Source organism: Scylla paramamosain, chromosome 26 (genome assembly GCF_035594125.1).
Source record: "Scylla paramamosain isolate STU-SP2022 chromosome 26, ASM3559412v1, whole genome shotgun sequence".
Lineage (NCBI taxonomy): Eukaryota > Metazoa > Arthropoda > Malacostraca > Decapoda > Portunidae > Scylla > Scylla paramamosain.
The window spans coordinates 18530113-18557615 of NC_087176.1; the positions used below are offsets into that span (position 1 = coordinate 18530113).

The following is a 27503-nucleotide window of genomic DNA, read 5'->3' on the forward strand; positions in this document are numbered from 1 at the left end:
AACAATTTGGATTTAGGAGAGGGAGATCGTGTGTTACAAACTTACTGAGTTTTTATTCTAGAGTGGTGGATATAATGCAAGAAAGAGATGGATGGGCAGATTGTGTTTAATTAGACCTGAAGAAGGCCTTTGATAAAGTGCCACACAGGAAATTGTTGTGGAAGTTGAAGCATAATGATGGGCTAGGGGGGGCCTGCTGAGATGGATGGAAAATTTCTTGACAAACAGAGAAATGAGAACAGTGGTAAAAGATCTAAAATCATCATGGAGGGAAGTCAAGTGGAGTACCTCAAGGCTCAGTACTTGCACCAATCATGTTTGCAGTTTATATAAATTATATGACGGAGAGTGTGAACAGCTACATGAGCCTTTTTGCGAATGATGCAAATTTGCTGAAGAAAGTTGAGAGTGCAGAGGACTGTGGAACGTTACAAGAAGACCTGAACAAGATATCAGAGTGGAGTTATAGATGGGAAATGGAATTTAATTTAAAGAAGTGTAAAGTAATAGAATTTGGAAAAAGTACAAGATGAGTAAAAGAAAATTATGTGTTGAATGGTGTAAGGTTGAGGGGAGAAGAGGAAAAGGATCTTGGTGTTACAGTGACTGGGAACCTAACCCCAGAGACACATTAGCAAAATTACTTATTGAAATGAATAAGGCAGGCCTTTGCATATATGGATGAAGAGATGGTCAGGAAGATGATCGTGTCAGTGATAAGACCTAGACTAGAATATGCAGCAGTAGTGTGGTAGCCATACAAGAAAAAGGATATAAGGAAGTTGGAGAGAGTTCAGAGAGCAGCTACAAAAATGGTACCAAGTATCAGGGACTTGTCATATGAAGAGAGACTGGCAAAGGATACATCTACCAATGTTGGAAAAGAGGAGAGAAAGGGGAGACTTGTTTGCGATATATAAAGCATATGAGGGAGTAAAGGAGGTAGACCTGAGCGACTTAATGGTCTGGGATACACGGGATACTAGAGGACATGGAAAGAGGCTGAAGAGGGGTGCTTGTAGAAGAGACATCAAAAAGTATAGTTCCCCATATAGAAGTATTGATGTATGGGACAGTCTGGATGAGGAGATAGTAAATGCAGAAAGTATACATGGATTCAAGGCTAAGTTGGACATTAAAAGATATGGAGATGGGACAGCATGAGCATAGCTCTTTTCCCATAAAGCACAACTAGGTAAACACACACACACACACACACATATGGTGGTGGTGGAGCTGACAGGATGTGTTACCTAGTGCTCTACATATAGAAGGAAGGAATAACACAAATCACTCACGGTGGAACAAGTTATGATATGAAGACCCAGGAATACCTAGGTGGTAAATAGGGAGGGGAGAAACAATACATGATGAGTATAGTTATCCCATTTCTAGGACAGTTTGGTTGGTTTGTTTACACTGGACAAAATGGCGGAGGGCAGCACCCCAAGAGAAGAGGGATCCTTTGAAAGTTTTAGTAGTGAGAGAACTAAGTTATAGATTGCAGTGTATAAGAATTTTATATATGGAAAAAATGATGGACAAGTGGAGACACTGGAGGCACATCTGAAGGAGTCACGTGAGCAGTTGGTGATTATTATGGCAAAGTTGATGGAGATGGAAGTTAAAATGAAAAGTTAAAGGTGGAAAATGACTGTTTAAAGAAACAAATAAAGGAAAAAGTAGAAACTGTTCAGAAAGGAAATGAGGAAATGAAGGCAAGTGTAAAGGATGTGGAAATGAGGAAAATAAGTGGTCAAATGAATATAAATTTGAAGAAGAATCACTAAAGAAAATAATAGAACAACAAGAAAATGAGAAACACAACCTAAGACAAAAAGTGGTAAGTGTTATTAAAGAAGAGAAAAAGTTAGTGAGACACTGTAGAAAAATATAAACAAGTAATTGTATTTGGTTTAAAGGAAGAGAAAATAGTAAGCAGAATTCAAAGAGAGGAAAAGAAAAAGAAAATGTTGAATAAGTTACTGAAGAAAGTAACAGGTGAAGACGGCCAGGTAGTAAATAAGTGGAAAAAAGTTTCATAGAACTGGGAAATATGAAGAGGAAAAATGAGACCCATAAGAATAAAGTTTGCAACACAGATACAAGCAGAAGTAATTAATGGATCTTGGGGGTTGTCTGGAGATGAAGAATATAAGAATGTATGGATAAACAGGGATATGGATGAGACTAAAGATTGAAGCAAAAGGAGCTGGTAAATGAGGCTAAACAAATAAACAAACAACAAATGGAGGAGGAGAAGAAGTTTTCCGGAGAGTAAGAGATATGAGAATAAAGAAATAGTACATCAAACAGTAAGTAAAGTATGTTATACTAATGTAAATGGATTAATGTCAACTAAAATGGAATTAAATGAGTTGTTAAGCATGTTGTTGTATTATGTGAGACAAAATGGAAAAATGAATGGGAAACACCTGACATTGGTGATGATAAATATGATTTATGGATGAAAAATAGAAGTAACAAGGGAGGAGGTGGAGTGACAATTCTGACTAAAAAATATGTCAAAGTGGAGACAAGTCTGAAATTCTAGAAGTGATAATTAGAAGTGGAAATGGAAGGAAAAATGAATTATGTAGGAGTGTATGTGCCACCTATGACCAATGCTTAGCGGAAAAAAGAGCACGAAGAGATGTTGGTAGATGTGCTAAAAGGTCATGAAAAAATAGTGATGGAAAGTAGTGATATAGTTATTGTTGGTGATTTTAATTGGAAGGAGATAAATTGGGAGACACTGACAACTACTGGAAGTGAAAGCTCATGAAGTAATAGACTACTGAACTGGGCAGTGGAAAACTTGATGACTCAATGGGTTGATTGTGATACCAGATTTAGTGGAAGAGATAAACCATCAAGACCTGATTTAGTGATTTAGTGCCATCAAGTACCCCTGTGGCTTCCCTCTCCAAAGCAGTAATATGTAGAGTAAAATTTTCCATTGAAACCATTAAAAAATCATAAACATTTAATTCTTGTATAATAGTATAATTGCTACATAGACACACATTCATAATGGAGGAATCCTCTCTTTTAGTGTGAAATGTCACTTGTCACACTCATCTGGTGGGTGTTGTACTTTAAGTTATGCTAAGGCATAGAAATTCTTTCATCTACACAAAAGAAATAAAGAAATAGCACTACATATTTTTTAATATCTTCAACAGTGTGTTAATATTTTGTGTTGGCCTTAAAGCACCCAGTGGCATGAGCCATGAACTGCCTGAATAAATCTAAAAATTCTCATTGTATTTGGGCAAATTGCTGTTGAGACTCCAACAGCTTCTGTTGTGCCTCCATCTAAATCTAAAAATTCTCATTGTATTTGGGCAAATTGCTGTTGAGACTCCAACAGCTCCTGTTGTGGCCTTTCCTGTTCCTGACCTCCAGGAAAGGTCCTGGAGGTCAGGGTGAAGGCCAAGACAAGGCCTAGTCAGCAAATTTCCTGTATGGCTGGTGTTAATGTGGTGTTGATGTAAGGGGATGAAGGATACATGTTATGACATGAAGCTGATACAAGGCTGACCTTATCACTGTCTTTAATGAATGATGAAGGGCAGTGTAAGGATCAAGGGAGTAACTGAAGATGATAGGGACACATTACTAAGGACACTCGAGCAGGGAGGATGTGTGTTGCTGTGGGGTACAGAAGTAGATAAAACTACCTAGAATATCTATCAGGAAAGGTTTGCATGTTGCTTAATGATGACTTCAAGACCCAAAACACACATGTTTAACAACTATCTGTATAAGTTAACAATTATCTGTGTAAGAATTACATTATTCTGTAAGTAACAACTATCTGTGCAAGAATTACATTATTCTGTAACTAATGTGCAGAATCATAATTGTGTTAGACAACTTATTCATATAGAGTATTGTCTATGACCATTAATATATGTCCTCAGGTTTTGACCAGATACAAAAAACGATTTGTATCATGTGGGTCTGAAATCACCTTCACCGCTTCTGGTGGTAACAGTATCCTTATGTTTTGGAAGGAGGAAGTTGAAAGTGGGGTTCTGCTGCTAATGGCAGTTGAACAGCTGACTAAGAGGAAAGTATGTCCTGTTTTGGATTAACAAGAGCTGAATGCATATGTTAAAAGTCACACAAGAGATGAGGTGACTGATGTGTGCAGTGAGGTTATGCATGAGTGAAGACAGATGGAGGGAGGTGCAAATCTTGTTGGTCTTAAATCCACTGATCTGTAAATGAAAGTTACAAGTGAATTATGGAAATATCAACTAGTAATATACAAGGGCCAAACGTTTTGCTTGATGTGACTAGATTCTAGGTTAAACTCAGCACCACACATCATGGCACAAATCCTAAAAACTTTGCTGGCTAAGTCTGAGAGGATACAGCAGGTCACAAGCTCATATATTGATGACATCTTGGTGGTTGAGTTAACCATCTAAATAGGTTTGAAATGGCCCCAAAGCAACCAGAGCCTCTGGATGGAGGAGCAGCATTTGGACTTCAGCTTCAGAAGAATGAGAAGGGTGAGCTCATGTTTTCTAGGGGGAATGAGCTGCCAAGCATTGTGAAAAATCTTACAAGGAGGGAGTTGTTCTCTGTATGTGGCAAGTTGGTCAGGATGGCTGTGAGTTGCTTGTAGCTATATTAAGAGAAGAGCAGAGGAAACAAGATGGGATGACTTTGTGGGGGAGCATACAATGTATATGATAAGAGGTATTGGAGGAAGTCAGAAGGACAGATCCAGTAAAAGGGAGCTGGTATGTTTCAAAGAAAGACAATGGTGTTGTGTGGTGTGATGCTAGTAGTATCACTCTTGGGGTGTTGCTTGACAATGATGGCTGCATGGTAGAGGATGTTGCCTGGCTAAGAAAGAAAAGTGATTATAATCACATAAATGTAGCTGAGTTGGAGGTAATCTTGAAAGGTGTTAATTTAGCATTGAGATGGGGCTTGAGAGAGATTAACCTGGTGTATGGATGGGTGAAAGTTGCTTTGGCAGAGGAGAGGAGAAACTGAATGAAAAAGGCTGCAGAAATAATAATTAAGAGATGTCTAGGCATTCTGAAAAATCTGTGTGAGGAGTTTAACCTAAAAAATATCAGTCACTCATGCCAAAATTGAATAATAAAGCTGATGTGCTTGCTAACTAGAGTGAGGAAAGGGTGGCTGGTGATCAAAGAGGAAGATCCTGTGATAAGAGATGCAGTAATATATGCAACAGCAGTTGACCTGCATAATGTAGGAGTGGACCATTCACAGTTTTTAGCCAGGAAGATAGATCCCACAATAACCAGAAGTGTGGTGCAGCAGGTGGTGAGAGGCTGTGAGAGGTGTCAAGCAACTGATCCTGCTCCTTTGGTGCACCATTGGGGATAGCTTGGAGTACAGGAAAATTGGTGAGATACGCTTTGCCACTTCACGTCACCAGACTTTAAAGAGTACAACCAACCACATGAAAGTAAATGAACATTTTGCACTGTTAGAAATATGTAAGCCACAAGACACTACAGAGTGTAGGGAGGGAGAGGCGGGCATGTGAAAGCTCCCTTCTAGCAGAGGTGATTTGCCCCACAAAACTTGAAGCACACCTCAACTGACCCACGGTAAGTCCCACGTACTTCATTAATTTTACGTCAGCAAATCACACCTCTGCTAGAGGTTGCTTCCCCATGAGGTTTTGAAGCCATGTGGGTGTCGTACTGTAGACGTGCAGTAACCAAACTTCAATATAATAAGAAATTTACATAGCCATGGACCAGGTGACAAGAGACAACATCTCCTATGCAAACAAAATGAACAGACTATTGAAGGACAGCATCTTGGAAAGGATCATGACTCGGGACAATCTCCTTGTCATAGAATTAGGCAAAAGTGGCAGCCCTGGACCACCCAGCCCTTGCCATGATGTGTCCAATCGGTAGAGCCATGGCTTTGGCTTTTGATGCAGCTGCAGGCCGAACACTGCCTGCTGAATACTGGCTGGAGTTTATGCCCGACAGAGAGAGCACTGTTCGAATCCATCTTGCAACAGTGTCCCTCGTTACATGCTTGTGGGGCTTGATAAAACTTAGGAGTAACTTCCCATTCTCCTGATTTGCAGAATTTCTGAACTCCTCTGTCTTAGCAATATACATTTTCAGAGTTTCACACACACACAATCTAATGTCTGTAGAATATGCTTTAAAGGTCACAAACCGCAAATTGAACTTTGGCCTGCACTGTTTAATAGTTTCCCCTAACCAAACACAAACAGAATCCTGCCCAAAACTAATTTTCCTCAGCAACAAACTGTGCAAAGTTTGTATCCTGGCAGCCTGCGTAAGTGCCACCAACATCACAAGCTTCAGTGTTAAGTCCTTTAAAGAGAGGGAGGACAAAGGATCCATGGCACGCAGATGCTGTAGAACCTGCTGAACATCCCAAGTTCTTTTATACCTAGGGACAGACGGCCGCAAGTTAAAAACTCCCCTTAAGAACCTGGTGACAAGAGGATGGCTTCCTGCACTGCAACCATCCAAAGTAATCCCCAGGGAGGAAAGTGCACCCCTGGCAGTGTTGATTGAAGTATAACCAACACCTCTGTGGAAAGTGACAGACTGAAAATTCACAACATCAGTTACAGTGGGAGCAAAGGGATCGATGTTCCGGCTACTACAAAACTGTAGCCACCTGTTGACATATGGCTGGTACTGCCTCGCAGTCGCAGGTCTCCAGGAGGCAAGGATGATGTCCGTACCTGCATGAGAAATGCCTGTCTCACAGACATTGCCAGATAAGAGGCAAGCCATCAGTCGGGTGTGTCGGAGAATGGGGTGTTCCTCCTCCGTCAATGGGTGACGCAAGACGTGTGCCCCCCTCGGAATCAGCTGTGGTTCCTTGACCAGCAAAGTGAGTAGAGTCCTCATCCAGGCCTGGGACGGCTAGAGAGGCAACACCATCCACCCCTTCGCTGACTCTGCTTGAATTTTCTGTAGGCACCTGGCAATCAGAGCATAGGGTGGGAAAAGGTAGATTAGGTCAAACTGTGACCAGCAGATGGAAAAGGCATCAAAATGTTCTGCATGTGAGTCAGGTTTCCAGGAGCAGAAACGAGTCACTTGAGCATTCAGTCTAGAAGCAAAGAGATCAATGCTCACAAACAATTTCCTTTTCCTCGACATTAAACACATACTCAACTTCTTCAGCAAATAAGGGACCAATGTTAGCAACATCAATATCTAAATGACAATGCTGAACAATATCTAAAATATTTGGATCACTGGTAATGGCATGCCACTCATGTACAAAATTGTAAAGTCTGCCAGCTCGAAAAGGGTGACCCAACTCAGTTACTGCCGGGGATTGTGACCCCGGCCTCGGGAGTTTTTTGTCTCAGGATCCTGCCGTGAGAAAGATTGCCGGTGCTCACTCTGGGATGAAACCTGGACATAAAACCCCTGTATGGCAGTTTCCCAGAAGAGCCCCTAAACTTGCCAAGACCAAACTTCGAGGTAGAGAGCGGTTTCCTTGGAGCAATCTTACTCCTTAACTTCTCAGACTCCTCAATGTGCTTGGCTGAGAGTGAGACATCATCCCCAAACAGAAGATGAGTCATGGGCACCTTGTCTGAACAGAGGTGAGCATACTTCTGGTTAATTTCGCGCTTGAGGATGAACCGGCGAGCCAGGTTGTTCTTGCGATTAGCATGATCCAGGAGTGCCAGGACACCATTAAGCATGCCCACTTCCTGGGCAACATCTGGTTGGCCAGTCTGGGCGATCTTGTCAAGCACTGTCAGTGACTTAGTCAAAATTGTGGCAGCCTTAATAATGTCTTTTCCAACATCCTTCAAATGGAAGTCTGCCTTCTTGGCATCTATCTTCAGTGCATCTAAAACTTGCAAGTTGCAATCCACAGGCACTAAGGCATAACAGTTGTCTGGCCTCTTGGCTGCAGCATCCTCCAAAATCTTCTTATACTCCTCCTCTCACAAGCTGTGAGCAAATACGTGGTTAACCATATCAGCAACATGCTGGTCAATACCATCAGACACCTCATCCACAGGGCCATAAGCCCTGGCACACTGCAGGAGAACACTGTCAGGCTGCCCGTCATCCTGCGAGACACAATCATCACTGGAAAGGTAATGCTCAGCTGGAGTAAAGCCAGAAAATCCCATGGACGCGCCCGAGGGAGGCACCACATGGACAGCAGGGCCAATGTTTACATCGGCGGCCGCCGCGGCGTCACCAGCCCCCCGACTGGGGCCTAAGTTTCTTTCCTCCTTCAATTTTTCCATATTGCTATGTAAAGCAGCCAAAGCATCCATCATCATGTGCCAGGACAGCGCAGATGCCTCATCCCGTGAGGTAGAAGGCAAGGAATGTGTGTGCTGGGAAGCAGAGTCACCGCCATCACCAGAGACGTGACCTTGGGGCCTTTTGTTTTCGCCCTGAAGAGCCTCCCACTAAGAAGAGCTGCTCCTGGAGCTAGTCCTATGCGAGGATGCTTTCCTCACATGCCTGGCATGTTCAGAATCGCCCTCCTTACTCGACCTCCATTTGCTGGTGGAACTGCCCGGGACATCCGACATGGCGGTGGCGACAGCAAGGCGGCAGTGCAGCTCAGTGTGAGAGTCGTCAGCTCCACAAGTGCATCAACAAAGCACTTCCCTCCCCGCTCCTAAATGGATCACGGGTGGTGTTGCAGCCAGCCTCAAACTGGGTCACAGGCTGTAGCAAAGCCTTTCTGCTCCAGAAGGATCATGGGAAGAAGGCTGCCAAACTCGCAGCTGTTGAAAACCATCTGGATGGCACAAAGGAAGCACAGCAACTGGTGGCGTGAAGTGGCAAAGCGTATCTCATGGGGAAGCGACCTCTAGCAGAGGTGTGATTTGCTGACGTAAAATTGGAAGAGGCTAGCTGTAAATGTCACCCACTAAAGACAGGTGGTATATCTGTCCATTATAGATTGTGGACCGGGAGGATTTGCCATTTGGAAGGAGCTTAAGAGGGAATATGCTGAGTGCATAGCTTCAGTAGTGAATATCTTGTTTTTGGAGAGGGGTCCAGTAGATGAGCTTTTGATGGACAATGCTACAGTTTTTCGGTTAGAGTCACTGGAAAGGCTTCTCAGCAAATAGAATGTTTACTGGCTTTTCAGAGCAGTATATCAACCAGGCAGCAATGGGATAGTAGAGCAGCAACATAGAATGATAAAGACGATAACAGAGAGAGGTTGGAGGCCGTCTTTTGGAATATGTCCCCTTGGTATTTTGGTATGATTGGAGACATTCTGCCACTGTGCTACCTAAGGATGGAGAAGGAGAGATTTCGTCTGTAAGACTGGGAGAGGAGGTTTGGGTAAAACCAGTGCATACTTGTTGTCCATCCCATTGGCAAAAGGGAGTTGTTATGGGAATTCACTCGCAGAATAATATGTTGGTAGATGGTATGCCCCAACATATTCTTGATGTATGTAGAGTAATCCATCCACACAAAAGTGTAGAAAGAAACGAGGAACAAGAAGAGTTTGGAGCACGAAGGATCATACGTCCCCCTGAAGATGCAGAGGAAAGTAAGGAAGAGCCACCACAGGCTGAGGATGTTGAAGAAGTGGATATTGCAGATGATGGTGCACAGCAATACCCCCAGAGAGTGAGAAGACCTCCTCTTTGGATGGAAGATTATGTTGCTCAAGTGTCCTTTAATTTTGTTTTCCTAGTTTTAAGTTTGAGTTACTGGGTTACTGAAGGTCATTATCAAGTAAGTAATTAATTAGTAGATTTAAGATTGGGGCTTAAATAATGATCTTGAGATCAAGGCAGCATATAGTTATGAGGCAGTACTGCATGGACTGTGGCAGAAATGGCAGAAATGTTCTAAATTATCTCTTAAATTTGAAGGGCCTTGTCTAGTACTTCAACATCTTCATGGTAATAAATTTGAAATTTTTGATACATTGTCAAATAAGCTAGAAGTGATACATAGTGATAGACTTAAACAGGCCAACACTAAGGTGAATGTGAGCTTAGCTGAAGCTACTTCCCTTAGTCGAGCTGTGTGTTGATTTTCCTACACATTCTCATAACTATAATCTGCGAAGTTGTACTAATTATTCCCTTTAGCATGTTTCAGAGATGTTTGTCCTATTCCTTCTCTTTGTCTTCCACTCTCTTTGAGCTGGGAACCCAGACCACCTTGTGCCTGAGACTCTTACTGCCCTTATTGGCCAAGTGTCCTTGGTGGCAGATTACTCACACCGACTTGATTGAAGTACCTAAAAAAATGTCAGATTTAGCAGATCAGCTGGTAGTTGCCATAAACTAATTGGGAAAAGAGCACTCTAATAGTCAACAGCCTAACAACCTTAAACTATTATTTAGTGACAGACTTTGGTTTGTAAAGGATACTGTTCTTGATTATTTAAACAATTATGAGACCCTTATGTCTGCTCAACACTCCAAAAGAGGGCTGGTGGATGGAACTGGAATTATTTTGCATGTTTTCTGAGCTGCCTTAGATAGTGATGTAAAGGACTTACAGAACCATTGTACCAAGTCAGTTGCGGCACCTATGTCAACAAATAAGATGGTTCAACTAAATTGCAAAAATACTGAACGCCTGAACCATAATGTTCATATGGGGTGGTGTGGTGTGTCCTGGGAGCTGATGGGTGCACTGTGTGGTGTGGTGTGGTCTGGCAGGTGATGGGTGCACTGTGTGGTGTGGTTTGGCCTGGGAAGTGATGGGTGCACTGTATGGTGTTGGCTGGGTCCAATGGATCTTGCTGGTCAGGGTTGTGAAAGGGGGGGTGCAAAAGTTTTATGTTTTTTTTTTTTTTTTTTCTCCTTAAACAATTCTTTGTGGTTGACAGATGTAATTGAAAAGTTTTGTTTGGTATATGTACAGCTGATACCCTACTTGATGAAGTAGCTTTCCTACCTAAGAGGAGTACGCGGGAGCTTGGAGGGTGCTAAGCAATCCCACAGGACAAAAGAAGCGTCCTGTGCAAATGAATAAATAAAAGATAAATAAGAATACATGTAGTAATAACGATAAGCATAATAATAATAATAGTAAGAAGAAAATTAACTTGCAATATAAACATGGACATTCTATCATATAGCTCAGCCACACCTATGCTGCAATCCTGGAGCAAACAGAACAAAAAATACGAGTGGCACGAGCACATCAAGTAGAAAAATATGAAAAGACAATAAAAATAAGAATAATAATGAGAAATATGGATATATGAATGTGGAGTGTGCTTTTCTGTGCAAGAGACAAAAATAATAAAAAAATAAAAGTAAAACAAGTATGTAAATGCATATAATACAGAGAAAATACCATACGGCACAAGAAGAATATTGATAATGTGAAATATGTGTACATATATAGGGACAAATGTGTAAGTAAGCATAATTGAGGAAGGCACACAAAGGTAAGACAATGACATAATAGCAAGGAATGTAGAACACACAAAAACTTCAGAAAATATCACAAAATGCAATAATAATAATAACAATAAGAAATACGTGGATATGGATGTACAGTTTGGTTATCTTTATAAGACACACGAGACAATACAATACAAGGACATAATAAACATATAAACACACAAGAATGTTAAGAAAATATCCCTCCTGCAGGGCAAAAAGAAATATCATTGCAGGACAGTACAAAACCAATAATCAATCTGATCCTAACATGAGGCTGAAAATAATAATTCCTCCCAAGGGCACAAAATAGAAACTCTTGGGACAACAAAGATAAGAAAAAAAAAGTACATGATAAATATGAAATTGGATTCTCCCAAAATTTTTACACAGCCCTACTGTGAAGATGACAGGAATGTGTAGGGACAGGACGAACAGAAGTATGAGAAACAGGTGGAAACTGAGGCATTGGTGAAGTAGAAGAGGAGGTGGGGAGTTGAGCCTTCTTCAACCTGTCAACATGGACAGCTTCTGAAATATTAAGATTTGGATAAAAAAAAAAAAATTTATTTATTACCAGAAAGGCTCTCTGTAATGAAAAAAGAGCCTGAAAATTTAGGTTCTAATTTTTGACTGATGCAGAGGTGAGGCCTTAAAGACAGTGTCACCAACACCAAAAGACACAGACTTGGCTGTACTGTGCTGCCGATTGATATCTCCACGCGTGAAGTCTGTAGTTTTTCTCGCAAAGACTCATGGATAGTCTAAAATCTGTCGATGAGACTGTGCGTAGTCATTAGCAGAATACATTGGCACACGTGCAACTACTAGTATGTTATAAGGGAGATGTTTCTCTTCATCAAACACAATATAGCGAGGAGTTTTTCCCATAAACAAATTCACAGAAACATTAGTGGAAGCAGCTACGTATGGAAACCAATCTTCCCATGACTCATGAAGTTTACCTGCAACATGCCAAAGGATCTCCAGAATTTTTCTATTAGTCCATTCCACAATTCCACTAGAAGCTGGATGGTGAGCAGTAATAAAGCATTGGGAAATCTTGTACTGCTGGCAAATGGTATAAAACACTCTGACCCACTCTCGGAAAGCAAAACTGAAGGTGTAGTGAATGGACAAGGGAGGTGGGACACTAAAGCAGGGGCCACAACTGGAGCAGATTGTTCAGGCAAAGGTGCAAGAATAACAAAGGGACTGAAATGATCAACACAGATTAGAACATAAAAAAGATTCTTGATGACTGCAAGGTAATTGCAGAAGGTCTATAGCAACAGTATCAAAAGGACCAGCAGGAGTCTGATATTCAAGCATTGGAGCTGTGTGAGTGATACCTTTAGTTTATGCACAAGAAAGACATTGTACTATATGATTTGTGATATCAAGGTTCATTGCAGGCCAGTAATAATGCTTATGAGCCATTGTTAAAGATTTGCCAAGTCCTGAATGACTGGACTGGGGAGCATCATGAATGAGTTGAAGCACAGATGGAACTAAAGAAGTGGGGATGAAAAGTTGCATCACTGTTTGTTCATGAACTGACATGGTATGACATAATAAACCATCAACAAAAGAAAACTGAGACAAAAGAGCATGCAACTTGGGTAAAACAGACTCATCTCCCAATTCTAAGGCATGTAGCACAGCAGACCATAAATGGTCTTGATGCTGGGAAGTAAAAAGTTCCTTTCATGAGAAATTAGTAATTTCTGACACAGAAGCAACAGCAACATTTTGAGAAAAAGCATCTGCAATCACATTTGCTTTACTGGGCAAATACTTGATTGTTGGGTTAAATTAATCAACTATGGGAAACCATCTGGTGAGACTACCTGATAGATTTTTACCCTTGAAGAGATGAAGCAAGGCAACATGATCAGTATAAACAGTCAATTGGTAGCCATAGATGATGTCACAAAAAATGGCATAAAACCCATACCAGTGCCAGAGCCTCTAGATGAGTAACTGAGTAGCAAGACTCAGCAGCATTTACAGTACGGCTGGCATACGCAATGACATGAGTACAAGAACTCCTAATCTGCTGCATTAGAACAGTGCCTACTCCTAAAGCACTTGCATCAGTGCAGAGTGTATAAGGGCAGACTTTAATCTAGAAAGGCAAGGACTGGAGCATGAGTGAGTGCATGTTTGAGTTGGTTGAAACTAGTTTGCTGGGCATCATGCCATATGAAAGAGAAGACGTGTGAGAGGCGACGCAATGGGTGCAAAATCTCTGATAAATGCACAGTAATAATCCGCAAGACTGAGGAAAGAATACACGTGGTTTCTTGACGTCGGGATAGAAAAGTCTTGAACTGCCCAAACCTTAGCATCAGTAGTGTGAATGCCATCCTTGTTAACTATGTGACCTAAAAACTCAATGCATGAGCAAAGGAATTTACACTTAAGTTTAAGACCTGCTTCTTGGAATTTTTGCAAAACAAGTTCAAGTTTGTCAAAGTGACACTCAAGATCATGTGAAACTAAGATCAAGGTATACAAACAAACCATCGCCAATAAGACTTTGAAAAAGACTATTAACAAGTTGCTGGCAAGTCAAGGGTGAGTTACATAAACCCAGTTGGGCATGAAGCCACTAATAATGACCTGATGGCACAGAAAAGGCAGTAATCTCACAGCTACTAGAATCTAAATGAATTTGCCAAAAACCTGATTTGAGGTCAAGGGTAGTGAATACAGTGTTATCTTTCCCAGTGGACTGCAAAAGGTCATTTGAAACATGAAGAGGATAATGATCTGGGACGGTCACAGTTAACTTTCTAAAAATCAACTACAGCATTATATGAACTGCCTTTCTTTGGAACCAAAAGCTGTGGTGAGTTCCACAGAGAGTGTAACTCCTGGATGATACCATCTTTCAGCATTCCATCAAGTAAATTCTGAACAAAAGCATGCTGACTGTGAAGCAAATGATAGGAAGGCACAAAAGAAGGATGTGTATCAGGTTTTAACCAAATGTGATGCACAATACAATCTGTGACACCAAGTAGTGCATTAGGCAAAGCAACAGCCGATTTGTGTTTGACTAGCAAGTCAGGGAGATGAGACTCTGCTGTTGGGAAATCCAACACCTTAACATAAGCTGAAAGCTGAGGAATGAGATCAGCAGTATCATGAGAAACATCTGTGTTAGGAGAAACAGAAGCAATAAGATATGGAGAGTCATGAAAGGACTTACTTTCACAGACTTCAAAAGAACCAAGAAGTACACTGCTCTTGAGAGAAATTGGGGCACTGGTTAGGTTAGTCACCAAGGCATCAATTACATGATCTTGGAAACAGGAAAGAGTACCTTCAAAAACCAACCTACGAATGTGGGCAGAATATGGCAAAGATAAGATGCAGGAGTCAATAGGCCCATTTGCTACATGAATGGGAAGGTGAACATGGGGCCCACTCACTAATCTCCAATCACAATGGCTGAACAGACATCCACAGCAGAGACTGAATGTTTTTACTCTGTGAAATCAGGCAATAACCAACCATGATCTGTGGCACGTGAACACTTTGAAGTGTGAACAGGAGATTTAGAGGCTAAGAGTGGTGCTGGAATGTTCATTGTAGAGATAATAATATTCTGATATGAAACAGCATGATGTTGAGGAAAACATCAATACCATGAGTCACAAATGAGTCAAGCTCTAATAGACCATCACTGTTGAGGACAAAATCAGAAGTTACAAAAAATTTTGGTTTAAATGGTAGTAAATTACTGACAAAAGACCAGGGGAGAACAACTGTATCAAGGACATGCAAGGAACAGTCCTGTACACTGAAAAAATTATTGCCAGCAGGCTGACGAGTGAAAGCAGACGGGAAACTCAAGAGGCATGCAAGGTCTCGGGGCTGGAGATGGCGAGAGTGTATACTGTGCCTGAGCAGCGAATGAAAATGGACACAATGACCAGGTGATGAAGGTTTAGGATGAGAGTAGCCTGAAAACTGCTTAGAAGGCACATTCTTTGAAGTTGTGTCATGCTCAGGTGGAGGCAAGGAATGAGCAGACTTGGTCTTTTTTACAAAGGAAGCAATATGATTAGGTGTGACTGTAAGTGCATGAAAAAAGCTGGATGCTGGTATGAAGGCAATACTTGAGAGGAAACATGCTTGACGGGAGATATCTGAGGTGGAGGTGAAGATGCAGGAGACAGGTCACTAACAACAGGTGACAGGCAATGAGAATGAGGCAATTCCTACAGTTTGTTACTGATTTTCATAGCAAAATAAGAAAGGGAGTCATTGAGTTTAATCTTAGTGGTGGAGGCAGCATGTCTTTCCCAAAGAGTAAGATAATTAACATAACTCGTGAACTCTTAGAAGACTCGTAGTTCATCTAGACTCATCTGACCATTTTGTGTCCAGTTTCCAAACTTCAAAAACCATGTGATCTACATTTCCAAGCTGCGTTGTAAGTGACTCAGCATACAAAAAGCCCAAAGAAAGGAATCATGAGTAAGTGAAGCTCCAAAGGTACAAAAGAAATTACTACAAAACTCAGCATAATCATCTTGAAACATACAAGGAGTGAGGAGACATCATGGTAAAGGCAAATGAGCCAGGAACTATTTGTGACCAGACAAAAGACATCTTGTCTGTTCCAGAGGTAATGCTACTGTTAGTCATCAAGTCCTCACATTGCTGTAAAAACAACAATGCAGAGTAATCGTGGTCCTCATCCTCAAATTTTTTCATGGAATGCAGGAGTTTTATAGTGAAGGGAGGAGGAGCCATAATGGCAACAGCAGGAGCAGTAGCAGTAGGTAGAATAGAAGCAGTGCTAGGATTATTAGACATTGTAGAATTGCCACTTCTTAAAAGCATATATAAAAAAAAAGTGTGCAAATTAGCTAAGTACAAGACTTATTAATGAACACAAGGATTAATTACTTTCAGAAATGTCTGTTTATCATCTATATAACTCACAATCATCCACTTTATCTCTTAACCTTCTGTCTTCCTATATTGTTTGTTGGTGCTTACTATAATACTCATCATACACAATTTCCACCGCATATTTTTCTTATGCTTACTGAACCTTTGTCATAATAATTACTCACCTCCTCACAAACTCACATTACATACCTTCATCTTATAACTTCCTCAATTTCAATAGCCATGTATAATTTCATTGTAACAATTAATTTAAGAAGCCAAGATTCTTATCTTTTCATTTATTAATTTTATATATTTTCTCTAATACATCTTTTCCTATGAGAATATCATTTTCCATCAAATAATATTTTTCACAACATACATAACTCTTCATGTATCACTATTTATATTTTATACAATTCTTCAGCATATCTCATATATTTTCTTATCATCAATTATTAATTTCTTGATTTTTTTTATTTTTTATGAATCTATACTTCCTTCTCTATTTTCTTACTTCCTTATTTATTTCATGTCATCATCAACCAGCAGTATCAGCTCTTACCTGATAATTTTCTGCTGTTATAAGTGGTGTTAGATATAATCAACAGCCACTACAGAAATTGTAAGCTGGGTACTTACACAGAGGCTCTCCTCACTTGAAATTATTATCAGCAACAAGAAGGCAATAAACCTTCTCAATAGAGTATCACTCTAATTAAGCTTTATTTTAACTTTTATCTCAACAAGTAAGATTTTCAGTTGTTCACAAGAGCAATATTTCATAAAACATCATTATATTAACATCTTTTATTTATCATAATTGTAAGATTAAACGAGTACTTACCAAGTATGAAGTCTGATCGCAATTTCACGAACATTTAATGACGTCACGGTGGTATACAATGAGATGTCCTGCTACCTATCCATCGTCAGTCCATTGAGAGAGTAGGTTTGAGGAAGCAGCCAGAAAGAACTGCAGGGGCTGAGACCCCGAAGTGAGTATGACCAGAAAGGGCTGGGAGGGAGGGCATTGTATACCACCGTGACGTCATTAAATGTTTGTGAAATTGCGATCAAACTTCATACTTGGTAAGTACTTGTTTAATCTTACAATTTCACGTCACGATATTTAACGATGAGATGTCCTGCTACCTATCCATCGTCAGTCCATTGAGAGAGTAGGTTTGAGGAAGCAGCCAGAACGAACTGCATGGGCTGAGACCCCGAAGTGAGCATGACCAGAAAGGGCTGGGAGGGAGGGCATTGTATACCACCGTGACGTCATCAAATGTTTGTGAAATTGCGATCAAACTTCATACTTGGTAAGTACTCGTTTAATCTTACAATTTCACATCACGATATTTAACTGACGTCACGGCGGTTCCAATGAGAGCTTTAGAGAGGTTTCTCAAACCTAAAAAGAGCACTGAGAGAGTAGAAAGGGCTTGAAATGGAACTATGGAGACAAAACGTACAAGAAGAATAGGAAAGCAAACTGTATTTCAAAATCCCAACAGTAAGTCACAACAGACAAAGCACAACAGCAACAGACAACACTGTATGGCAGCAGACAAACACAATACATAAGACAAGGACTATAATCCAGTGAAGCATAATAATTTATGTCAGAGGATATCCATAATATGCAATACAAAAGGAACACACCCATAAAGCACAACATATGTTGAAATTACAAACACAAAATTTTATATTGAATAGTACCAAAAAGACCCACAGGGGAAAGGAAAGAAGCCCAATAATTCAATAAACTATAATAGTGGAACAGTTCCACCATTATAGGTAATTCATCCCTAAACCAAAAGGGAGCCCAAGGATCCCCATAAGTCACCCCAAGCCTGGAATTAAGCCAGACACCCTAGGGTAAAATGGCCCTTGCAAACTGTCCATGTTGAGAGGCTTGTGGTAGTGGCGTGTAAATGTAGACTCCCTCGCCCAACCAATTGTGGAGATAATCGTTGACAAAGGCAACACTAGGGCCGCCTTGCTGGATGATGCTGACCTAGTAGAATGGGGAGAAAACACTGTAAGGTCAATGCCAGCTGCTCTTATCACATCTCTCACCCAACGACGCAAAGTGTCCCAAGAAGCCAACCGTTCTGGGGGACGTCTAGTCAAGAAAAAGCCAGTAAGCTTGCCTCGGATGGGCCTAGTTCTATGGAGATAATGTTTTATAGTGTGCACAATACACAATTGACTGTCATGTGGATATGCTTCAAATACTACCCCTGAGAGATGGACCCCTGGACGAGAAGTTTTCAAGAGATCACCAATCCCAAACACAGCCTGAGACTCAGAAAGACTTAAGTTGCAAAAGCAAGGTTTGGCCACCCTGGCCTGACAACAAGAGCATAAGAATGACCAATTTTCTGGATAAGTGAAGGAGTGACAAAGCCTCAGTGGAGCCAAGACTACAGATATAATCTAAAGCCAGTTGAGGGTCCCAAGTCACATGTGTACGAGAAAAAGATGGTCGCTGTGGAAAAACTGCCTTCATAAACCGAGAAACCAAAGGATGCTGGCCCGCAGGTCAGTCAGCAATTGTGACAATAGCAGAGATGGCAGACCAGATGGTGTTCATAGTGCTGTACCCACGGCCTGGTTCCCGGTTAAATTCTGATAAAATATAATCTAAAAGGACACCTATAGGGGTGTGAAAAGTATCAGTCGTCCTGCTGAGACAAAATAGCAACCATTTGTTGATATGCAGCCTATATTATGCCTTAATGCTAGCTCTCCATGAGTGAAGGAAAAATTGGGCAACTTCAGATGAAATGCCGCGACGTGTGAAGGCTGTCCGGAGAGCAGCATCGCTGTCAAGACCATCTTGTGAGCTCGGGAGTGTGTGAGTTGGCTGCTGAGAGAGAACAAGAGGACAGCGTGGTAGTAAAACTGGTGTGGCTACCAATAACTGAAGGGCCGTCAAGAACCACACTTGTGTCAGCCATAGAGGGAGAATCATCAAAACTGTCACACCGTCGTCCTGCAGTTTTCGTAGAGCCCTGGAGATCACACTGAAAGGTGGAAAAGCATATAAACTTTTACCACCCCAGTCCAGGGTGAAGGCATTAATGTCCATAGCAGATTGGTCAAGCTTCCAAGAGACAAAAGCAGGTAATTGAGCATTAATGCGAGTGGCAAAAAGATCTATCTCAGGAGTATAAAATCGCTGACAAAGCTTCCTAAAAATTAATGGCTGTAACATCCATTCACTATCTATTTTGCTGACTCTAGATTCCATGTCAGCATTGGAGACACCCTGCACATGCGCTGCAGACAAGAAAATACCCCAAGACGCTGCCCATTCAAAAATCTGCTCAGTAAGCGCCTGAAGTGTAGGTCTCATGCTACCACAACAATTAATACAGGCAACAGCTGTGGCATTGTCGGAGCAGAGCCAGATATGAGAGCCTGTCCGATCCTTACACAGGGACTGTAAGCCCAAGAGAATACCTTTCAACTCCAGAGAATTAATGTGATCCAGCTCCACATGGGCCCAGTGACCTCCAGTTTTAACAGCCCCATCGAAGCACCCCAACCAGTCAGGCAGGCATCCGTGAACAGCTCACAGTCTGGGGGATAAGGGTGAATCGACCTCACCTGAGAATCGACATTAGTTACCCACCAAGTAACTAAAGTCCGGGCATGAGTATCCAAAGAGATACGGGATGGTAATTTCCACAAGACTGAGAAAGACCTCTGTTACATAGGATTTCCAGGTACCTTTAACGGAGAGGAGCTAGCTCCACTGCAGGGCCAGCAGCTACCACTAAACCAATAAAAGAAGACAAGTCAAGTAAAGTTATATCATCTTTGAGGAGGAGTAAGCCTTGTTCTTTGATGAACTCCTTCCTGGAGGATGACAAAGTGACAGTCATGGTAACCGAGTCGAGAACCACGCCAAGGAAAATAACTCTCTGTGTAGGTTCCAAAACTGACTTCTGCACATTAATAGTGAGACCCAGAGAATCCAAGAAATGTAAGGCATAGCCTACCTGAGCCTGCAAAATATCTGGAGAAGGGGGCAATAAAAGACAGTCATCTAAATAACATGAAACAACTATTCCAAGGGACCGTAAGTGGGAAAGAACTGGCTTCATTAACTTAGTAAAGTGCGAGGAATAGATGATAACCCTTGAGGGAGGCAAGTAAATCTACAAGGACGGCCCTTCCACAGAAACTGGAGCCACTTCCTATCCTCAGGCTGAACATAAATGGAGAAATATGCATCCTTGAACTCCACTGTAGCAAAAAAACAATTAGGGAAGATGAGCAGTAACACATCTCTGTGTCCATCTTAAAGTGAAAATAAGGAATATGAACATTAAGGTCCCTCAAATTTAAAATAATCCTTGCTGGCCCAGTAGGCTTAATGATGGGAAAAAACATTAGAAAAGAAGCCATGTGCCCCAGGAACACAAGGCTCCACTACAGAGTGGGTAAGGAACCAACACAAGGCATCATCCAGGGCTTGAGCATCAGTGTGAGATAGAGTTAGAGGACGTGGAGGCATGGCTTGAAAGGGTATGGAAACAAATTCTATAAATTTCCCCCTCACCACATTATAAACCCATGAATCTTGAGAGAGCGACCCCCACAGGTGCTTAGCATAGAAAATTTTTCCTCCTCTAAAGTTATTAGGAGTATTAATTAAGCGAGGTAACCATGAACTCACCGGTGAGCTCACTGCTGGGGTCTTGGACCAAACATCCTCCTCCCCTGAGGGGGCCGCTGGCCTAAAAAAGGCCGGGACTGGGAGCGGCGCCGGTACTGGTGGGAAGCCTGGGAAGACCGGTGTGTCGGGCAGAAAGAGGGAGTAAACCGCCTGCCAGGTACCTTAGAAGGGCGAAACGCCGGCCGACCCAGCCGCCCTGCCCTGTGGATCTCCTCATTTTTTAGCCACATCGAAGGGGAACAATTCATCTTGTCCCACTTCACACTCCCATTTACATAAATTTACCACGGCCGAATCCCACACATGGATCTGGGCAATATCTTTTCTCAGTTGATTAATATAATTTACTGAAGTGAATAGACGCAGACAACAGTTAAGTCCATCTAAGTAGCAGTGCAAACTCTTACCTTTCTTTTCCCCAATGTCATTTACACAAACTGCAATAGGGACTAAGGCCTTAGGCAGCAGGCCGTTAGTCTGGAAGAGCTTACCGTCTACAAGCCTCCCATGCAAACTCATGGCCTTAGTTATGGCAGGGTTGGTCACAGGCACCGACAGGTTCGGGACGTTACTCGGTAGCTTGATCGACGCACAGGTTGACTTCACATTGTCTGCCTGTGGACGACGACGAAGGCTGGAGTTGAGGATGGTGGCCAAGCGAGCTGACAGAGGCTCACCCTTCTCCTCACCAATGAAGTTGCCAGAGAAATCTTGCAACACCTTCATGAAGTCTTCGTCCACCGTCTCATCAGGGGCAAACTAGTCTAAGTCTTCAAGAGGGTCTGGCTGACTGGCCTGAATCTGTCCCTCCTCTTCCTCAGAGGAAGAGAGAGCATTAAACCTGCTGAAGTCGGTACCAGTAACTGGCGACTCCACAGGTTGCGCAGGAACTTTGTCCAGTCTGTCAATAAGGCCAGAAAGGAAGGTAGAGTCGGTCCATGGTTGCATTCTCCCCAGACACAGATGGGAACTCGGCCGACGTGGCAACATGGCTGGGCCGCAACAGGTGAGGGCGGGGAAGCACACGGCTGGCGAGGGGCAGAAACCTCCATTGACGACCGGCTCCTTTTCCCCGACGAAACTAAACCATCCAATTCCCCACTGCTACGCTTTTTCCCACCCGACGACGAGGAACCAGAACGCCGGGGTGTGTGGTTAGCGGATCCCGGGCCAGACATCACACTGCTCACTAAGGAGACAGAGAGGGTCAGGCAGGCGCTATATGTTATCATGATAGGGCGGCAGAAAGCCAGCCTCTGCGCCCAACTGCATTGTATAAAAACATATTGCAGTATAAGAGAAACCCGTGGAACATTGAAGTCACTTTCATCCACAGTCCAAATAGGACTGAAAGGGAGAAGGCTCACCAAGCGGAGCGTGAGCAGAGTTAAAGTGAACTGCGTGGTGGTAGACAGCGAACTGACGATGGATAGGTAGCAGGACATCTCATTGGAACCGCCGTGACGTCAGTTAAATATCGTGACGTGAAATTAAAATTATTTAGCTTATTTCTTTTTTTGTTACCAGCATTACAAGTATTATTGCTATTATTATAACTAATTTTCATTATTCTCTGTCTGGATCACCAGTATTAATACCACTATTATCATATCACTACTATTGTCATTATTATTATTATTATTATTATTATTATTATTATTATTATTATTATTATTATTCTCAATTTCAATATCATTATTATTATCATCTTTTATCATATTATCATTACCATTATTATTACTACCATTATTTAATTATTATTTTTATTATTACCATATTACATTTTATTAATGACCCTTTCAGAATGGGTTTAGTTGCTATAAACTGACCAACAAGCTATCCTGCCATCTCACATCCTTCCTCGGGTACCAACACACAATTACACAATTTACCAATTTAAGTAGCTGAACAAATTACAATTTCATATATCAATTGTTAACATTATATCCATGGCAATGACATTAATTTTCATATCCACTATTGTTACTCTACATGCACTGCTAATAATCTTCTCTGAATGCATACAACTTTATTGGTTACTTGTCATATTATGAGTAATAGATTCAATAACAACAAAACTGACATTCTTTAATACTAACCTGAGTTTTTCAAGCTTATCTGGTCATTATGTTGAAAACCCATTCCTTAAAAATCTGTAATCATGATGTAAACTGTATTAACAGCTTTATCGGTATCCATTGTACTATACAAAATAAATAATCAACAACGTTGGGGTTCCATCTCAATACAAAATAAATAATCAACAACGTTGGGGTTCCATCTCAATGAACTTGTTATTACTAACATCCACGATATTATATTCCCAGTCTATATCCATTCTATATTTCTTTCATCTCTTGCCATCTATTCATAACTTTTATATACTCTATACTTCTTTAATCTTTCTCATATATTCATAATTGTCTATGCTCTGTATTTCCTTCAACTCTTACTGTAAATTTCTATCCTCAACACTGTCTAGCACTACTTAATTTTCATCTTCATCTATCTCATCACATACATTAATATATCCAATTTCGCTGGTAAACTGTAGGCAATTATTTTGTATATTCTCATTTACTTACCATTTTCAGTAATATTTTCATAATTTGCTGTATATACATCCTCTTTCAGGCAGTAATATAAGCTTTATACAGTAAAATCCCTCTTATCCAGCATCAACGGGACAGCCGACATGCCGGATACTTGAATATTGCCAGATACTTGAATAGAAGTGAAATTATGTCCACAATCACCACCCTACACTCACGCATCTTACCATAACAAAGATCAGCTGATCTTAATCAGCAGCTGATCTGATCAGCTGCTTAAGTGTAAGCACAACATGCTTCCTCTTTTCTACAACTTTAGGCATGATGAAGGCATCAGGCGATAAACAGTGCACATGCGGGACTGAGTCACTGAGTAAACACAGTGCAGTGGGCCGCGGGTGGCGCGAAGCAGTGCGCTCTGGTGGCGAGGGGACAAAGTATGCCTCGCGCGGGAATTTCAATAGATTTTATGAGTACACATTGATTTTTTATTGATTTTAAGGCTCGGGGAAAAATGTGCCGGATACTTGAAGCTGCCGGATACTCGAATGCCGGATGAGAGGGATTTTACTGTACTTCTTTACTGGGTAAGAGTTGTGAGTCAAGGTACAGGTGACAACCTTTTACTTGTGTGTACCAGCACTGCTCCAACAATGTTATCTCACTCAACCTCTTCGCACCAGTAAGTTTTAGTATCTTTCTATATTATAATTGTTTTCCTTCAAATTATTTCTTTAATAATTATCTAAAGCAATTGTAGGGCTTAAACTAACTACCTCCGTTGGTAACACATTAATTTTACGCTACCTTCATTTATGAGATGACTTAATCAATGTATAGTTTACTAATCCGGCAGATCACAAGCTATGTGACTGCATTTTCTATGGGCTCTATTTTATAATTTTCAGCATAACATTTTCTATCTCACAATATAATTCGCACTATTTCATACAATTCTATTCGCAATGATTATATCTCCCTACATATTTTCGTACATATATCATAATCTATCATACATAACATCATCATATATCATCTCTTTTAATAAAGCACTCCTTATACATCAAATGAACAACATAATGCTCTATCAGTATCATGTTCTTGTAACATCCATTCCACTTGACAACTGAGATGATAATTAACTTTCTTCCTTGCATACTGATTAATATATGCTTCCTACATCACTCTCCCACAACAAGATAATATTAGATTCAATCGTTGATTTTGGTAATATTGATCATGATCATACTCTTCCTATAGTTCCCTTAATTAGAATAGTTATTTCAATTAATTCATCCTTTTCCTTTGCTCAGATATCTCTATAATATCTGTGATAATATTTACCAAACAATAATATCAATAATTACTGTTTATTTAACTTCCCTTTCACATAGCTGATGTAATTTTCCCTTTCACGTAGCAGACAGCTAATTTTTTCTCATCCTTATCTTTCCTATCCTGTCATCTATACAAGAGCATCAACTCTCAAATATAAGAAGATCCAATGTCCCTTGCCATGGCTCAATCTCTTTCTGTCACTGACAATTTACATAGTGGCTATGATCATATTACTTCCTTCCCTCTCTAACTTTTATTTTCCCATAATTTTCCTATTTACCTCAATCATGATGACAACACCTCCTTGCTAATACCAATATGACTTCATGAGACTTCTTAAATAATTTCACTCAACTAATTCGCCTGAAATCAACATAAAACATGATGTTCTCACTCCAATTAATTTTCACACAGCTAATCATAATCAGTACAGCAATATTAGTTTTCACACAGCTAATCATAATCAGTACAGCAATATTCCTGATCTATAACACGTAACTATCAATAATTCTTCTCTTTACAACCTGTATTAAAGATATGATCACTGTATCTCTCATTTAGTATAATAAATGAGCTAATATTTCAACATTTTCCTACCAATCACTCAACTTCAATATGAATATGCCTTATTAATTGCTAAAACCTTCCATAACTCCTATCATGTTATATATTACATTCCTATATTTCCACCTTCTCCATCTACTTCTTGTATGCCACAGGTGAAACAAGTGATTGATGACCATTGCAAAATGCCATAATGCACTGATTTCATTGGTCAGCTCTCAAAATATTTCAGGATCTTTTTTCATTCGGAGCAAGAACTCAGAATATGCTTGTTAAAAAAAAAAAGTGAAAGCTCTGCATCATGACTGATTGATTGATACATTTACTGTTGCATTAATAATGAAATACAACAAAGGAGGAGGATGGACCTTGCCATCCACCCCCTGGGCAAAGACTTAAGGGTAGAGTATCAAAAATATAAAAATATAGTATACATTACAAGAATATAAGTAAATAAATAAATACAGATATTGCACCTTATTGCATAAATATCCTACAGTCTGGGAGCAAACGTAGGATATTCCTTGAGTATATCCCTGAGAGTGGCTGAGTCTAAGAAATGGTCAATGAAGATATACAAGTCATGTTGACCTTGCAGCCTAAATTTAGCAATGAGAGGACATTCTGTGACATAATGACGCAGAGTGTGTCCCCTTGGTGCAGCACACAGCATACACCAGGAGAAGCACTGACTTCCCAAAAGTATTTATAGCCTAATCTGAGCTTCACTGCCACCCTATCATGTGATGCAGTGTCTCCCATAGGTGTAAGCACAGCTCTGGGAGACATGTACATAGTGAAGACTACTGCCACTGCCTCCTATGGTAACAAAGCTCCAACTGATCACTAATGCTACTATGTACAAAGTCCTTCATGTTACTCTTAACATAGCCCAGAGTGTACTCAGTGTCAGGGTCCACTGTGTCATCCTGAAGAGCACATTGAGCAAGGGGGTCTGCCTCTTCATTAAGCAGGATACCCACATGAGAGGGTATCCAGGTGAAGTGAACCATGGCACCAGCACCTTCTAGGGCATGGATGAGATCAAGACATTTATTAACTAGATCACAGTCCATGGGGGAGGTAGAATGGAGAGCATACAGTGCAGCCTGACTGTCAACAAAGAAGAATACATCCTTATGGTGAGGCACCACAATATGGAGCACCTCCAGAACAGCATACAGTTCTGCCCTAGTGGAGGACATGTGTGCAGGGAGCCGCCTGGAAACCTCAGTGTCAGTGTAGTGATTGGCAGAAATGTAGCTGAGGATGAACAGCCCACATCCAGACCTGCTGCCATTGACTGAACCATCACAATAAACATGAATAGCCTGAATGTGGGGGTACTTGGACAATTTAGTCATGAACATGTCTTGCAGCACATGAGGGAGCCAGTCCCTCTTGGGCTGATGCAGTGAGTGAATATCAACACTGACATGGTGAGGGTTCCAAACGGGTTGGAGCAGTGACATAACAATGTTAATACAGGCCTTGGCTATACCTACACTTGTGAGAACTCCAAAGATCTTCCTGAGGTATGGAGTTGTAGGAGTCTGAGGATCATGATACAGGTGGGTCAGTGATCCCTTCAGAGAATCGGAGCCCGTACATAGCATCCGACCAACAGTACGACAAGTAATTTCCTGTATCTTACACATACTTGGCAGGTGCAGTTCAGCTCTGAGGACCTCAATCCGATCAGTCCTTGGGCATCCCAAAATTATTCTCATGGCTTCATTCTGAACAAGCTCCAGGGGATGGAGCTAGGTGGCACTAAACTGTATTAAAATAGGGGCTGTGTAGTCAATGAGGGACTGTATGATAGATATATAGAACATTCTTAGGACTGGAATGCCAGCCGCCAGGCCCCTGTTTGCTAGCAGCTGAAGTGGTGCTAGCTGTGGCAGACAGAGGTCTTGAACATAGTGTACAGCGTGGAGTGACTTCCTGAAACTCAGCTGTACACCCAGGTACTTGTGTGTATGAACTCTAGGGGAGGGACGCATTATTTACACTGGGCGGTCAA

At 41.1% G+C, this 27503-nt stretch overlaps 1 protein-coding gene across 1 annotated transcript; it reads right to left on the bottom strand.

Moving 5' to 3' along the window:
* Positions 1-5861: 5861 nt before the first annotated feature.
* On the bottom strand, positions 5862-7130 carry LOC135113857 (uncharacterized). The gene has a single exon (XM_064029480.1). It carries the CDS (start codon positions 6903-6905, stop codon positions 5862-5864), a length of 1044 nt encoding a protein of 347 aa, XP_063885550.1. The 5' UTR covers positions 6906-7130.
* Positions 7131-27503: the final 20373 nt, after the last annotated feature.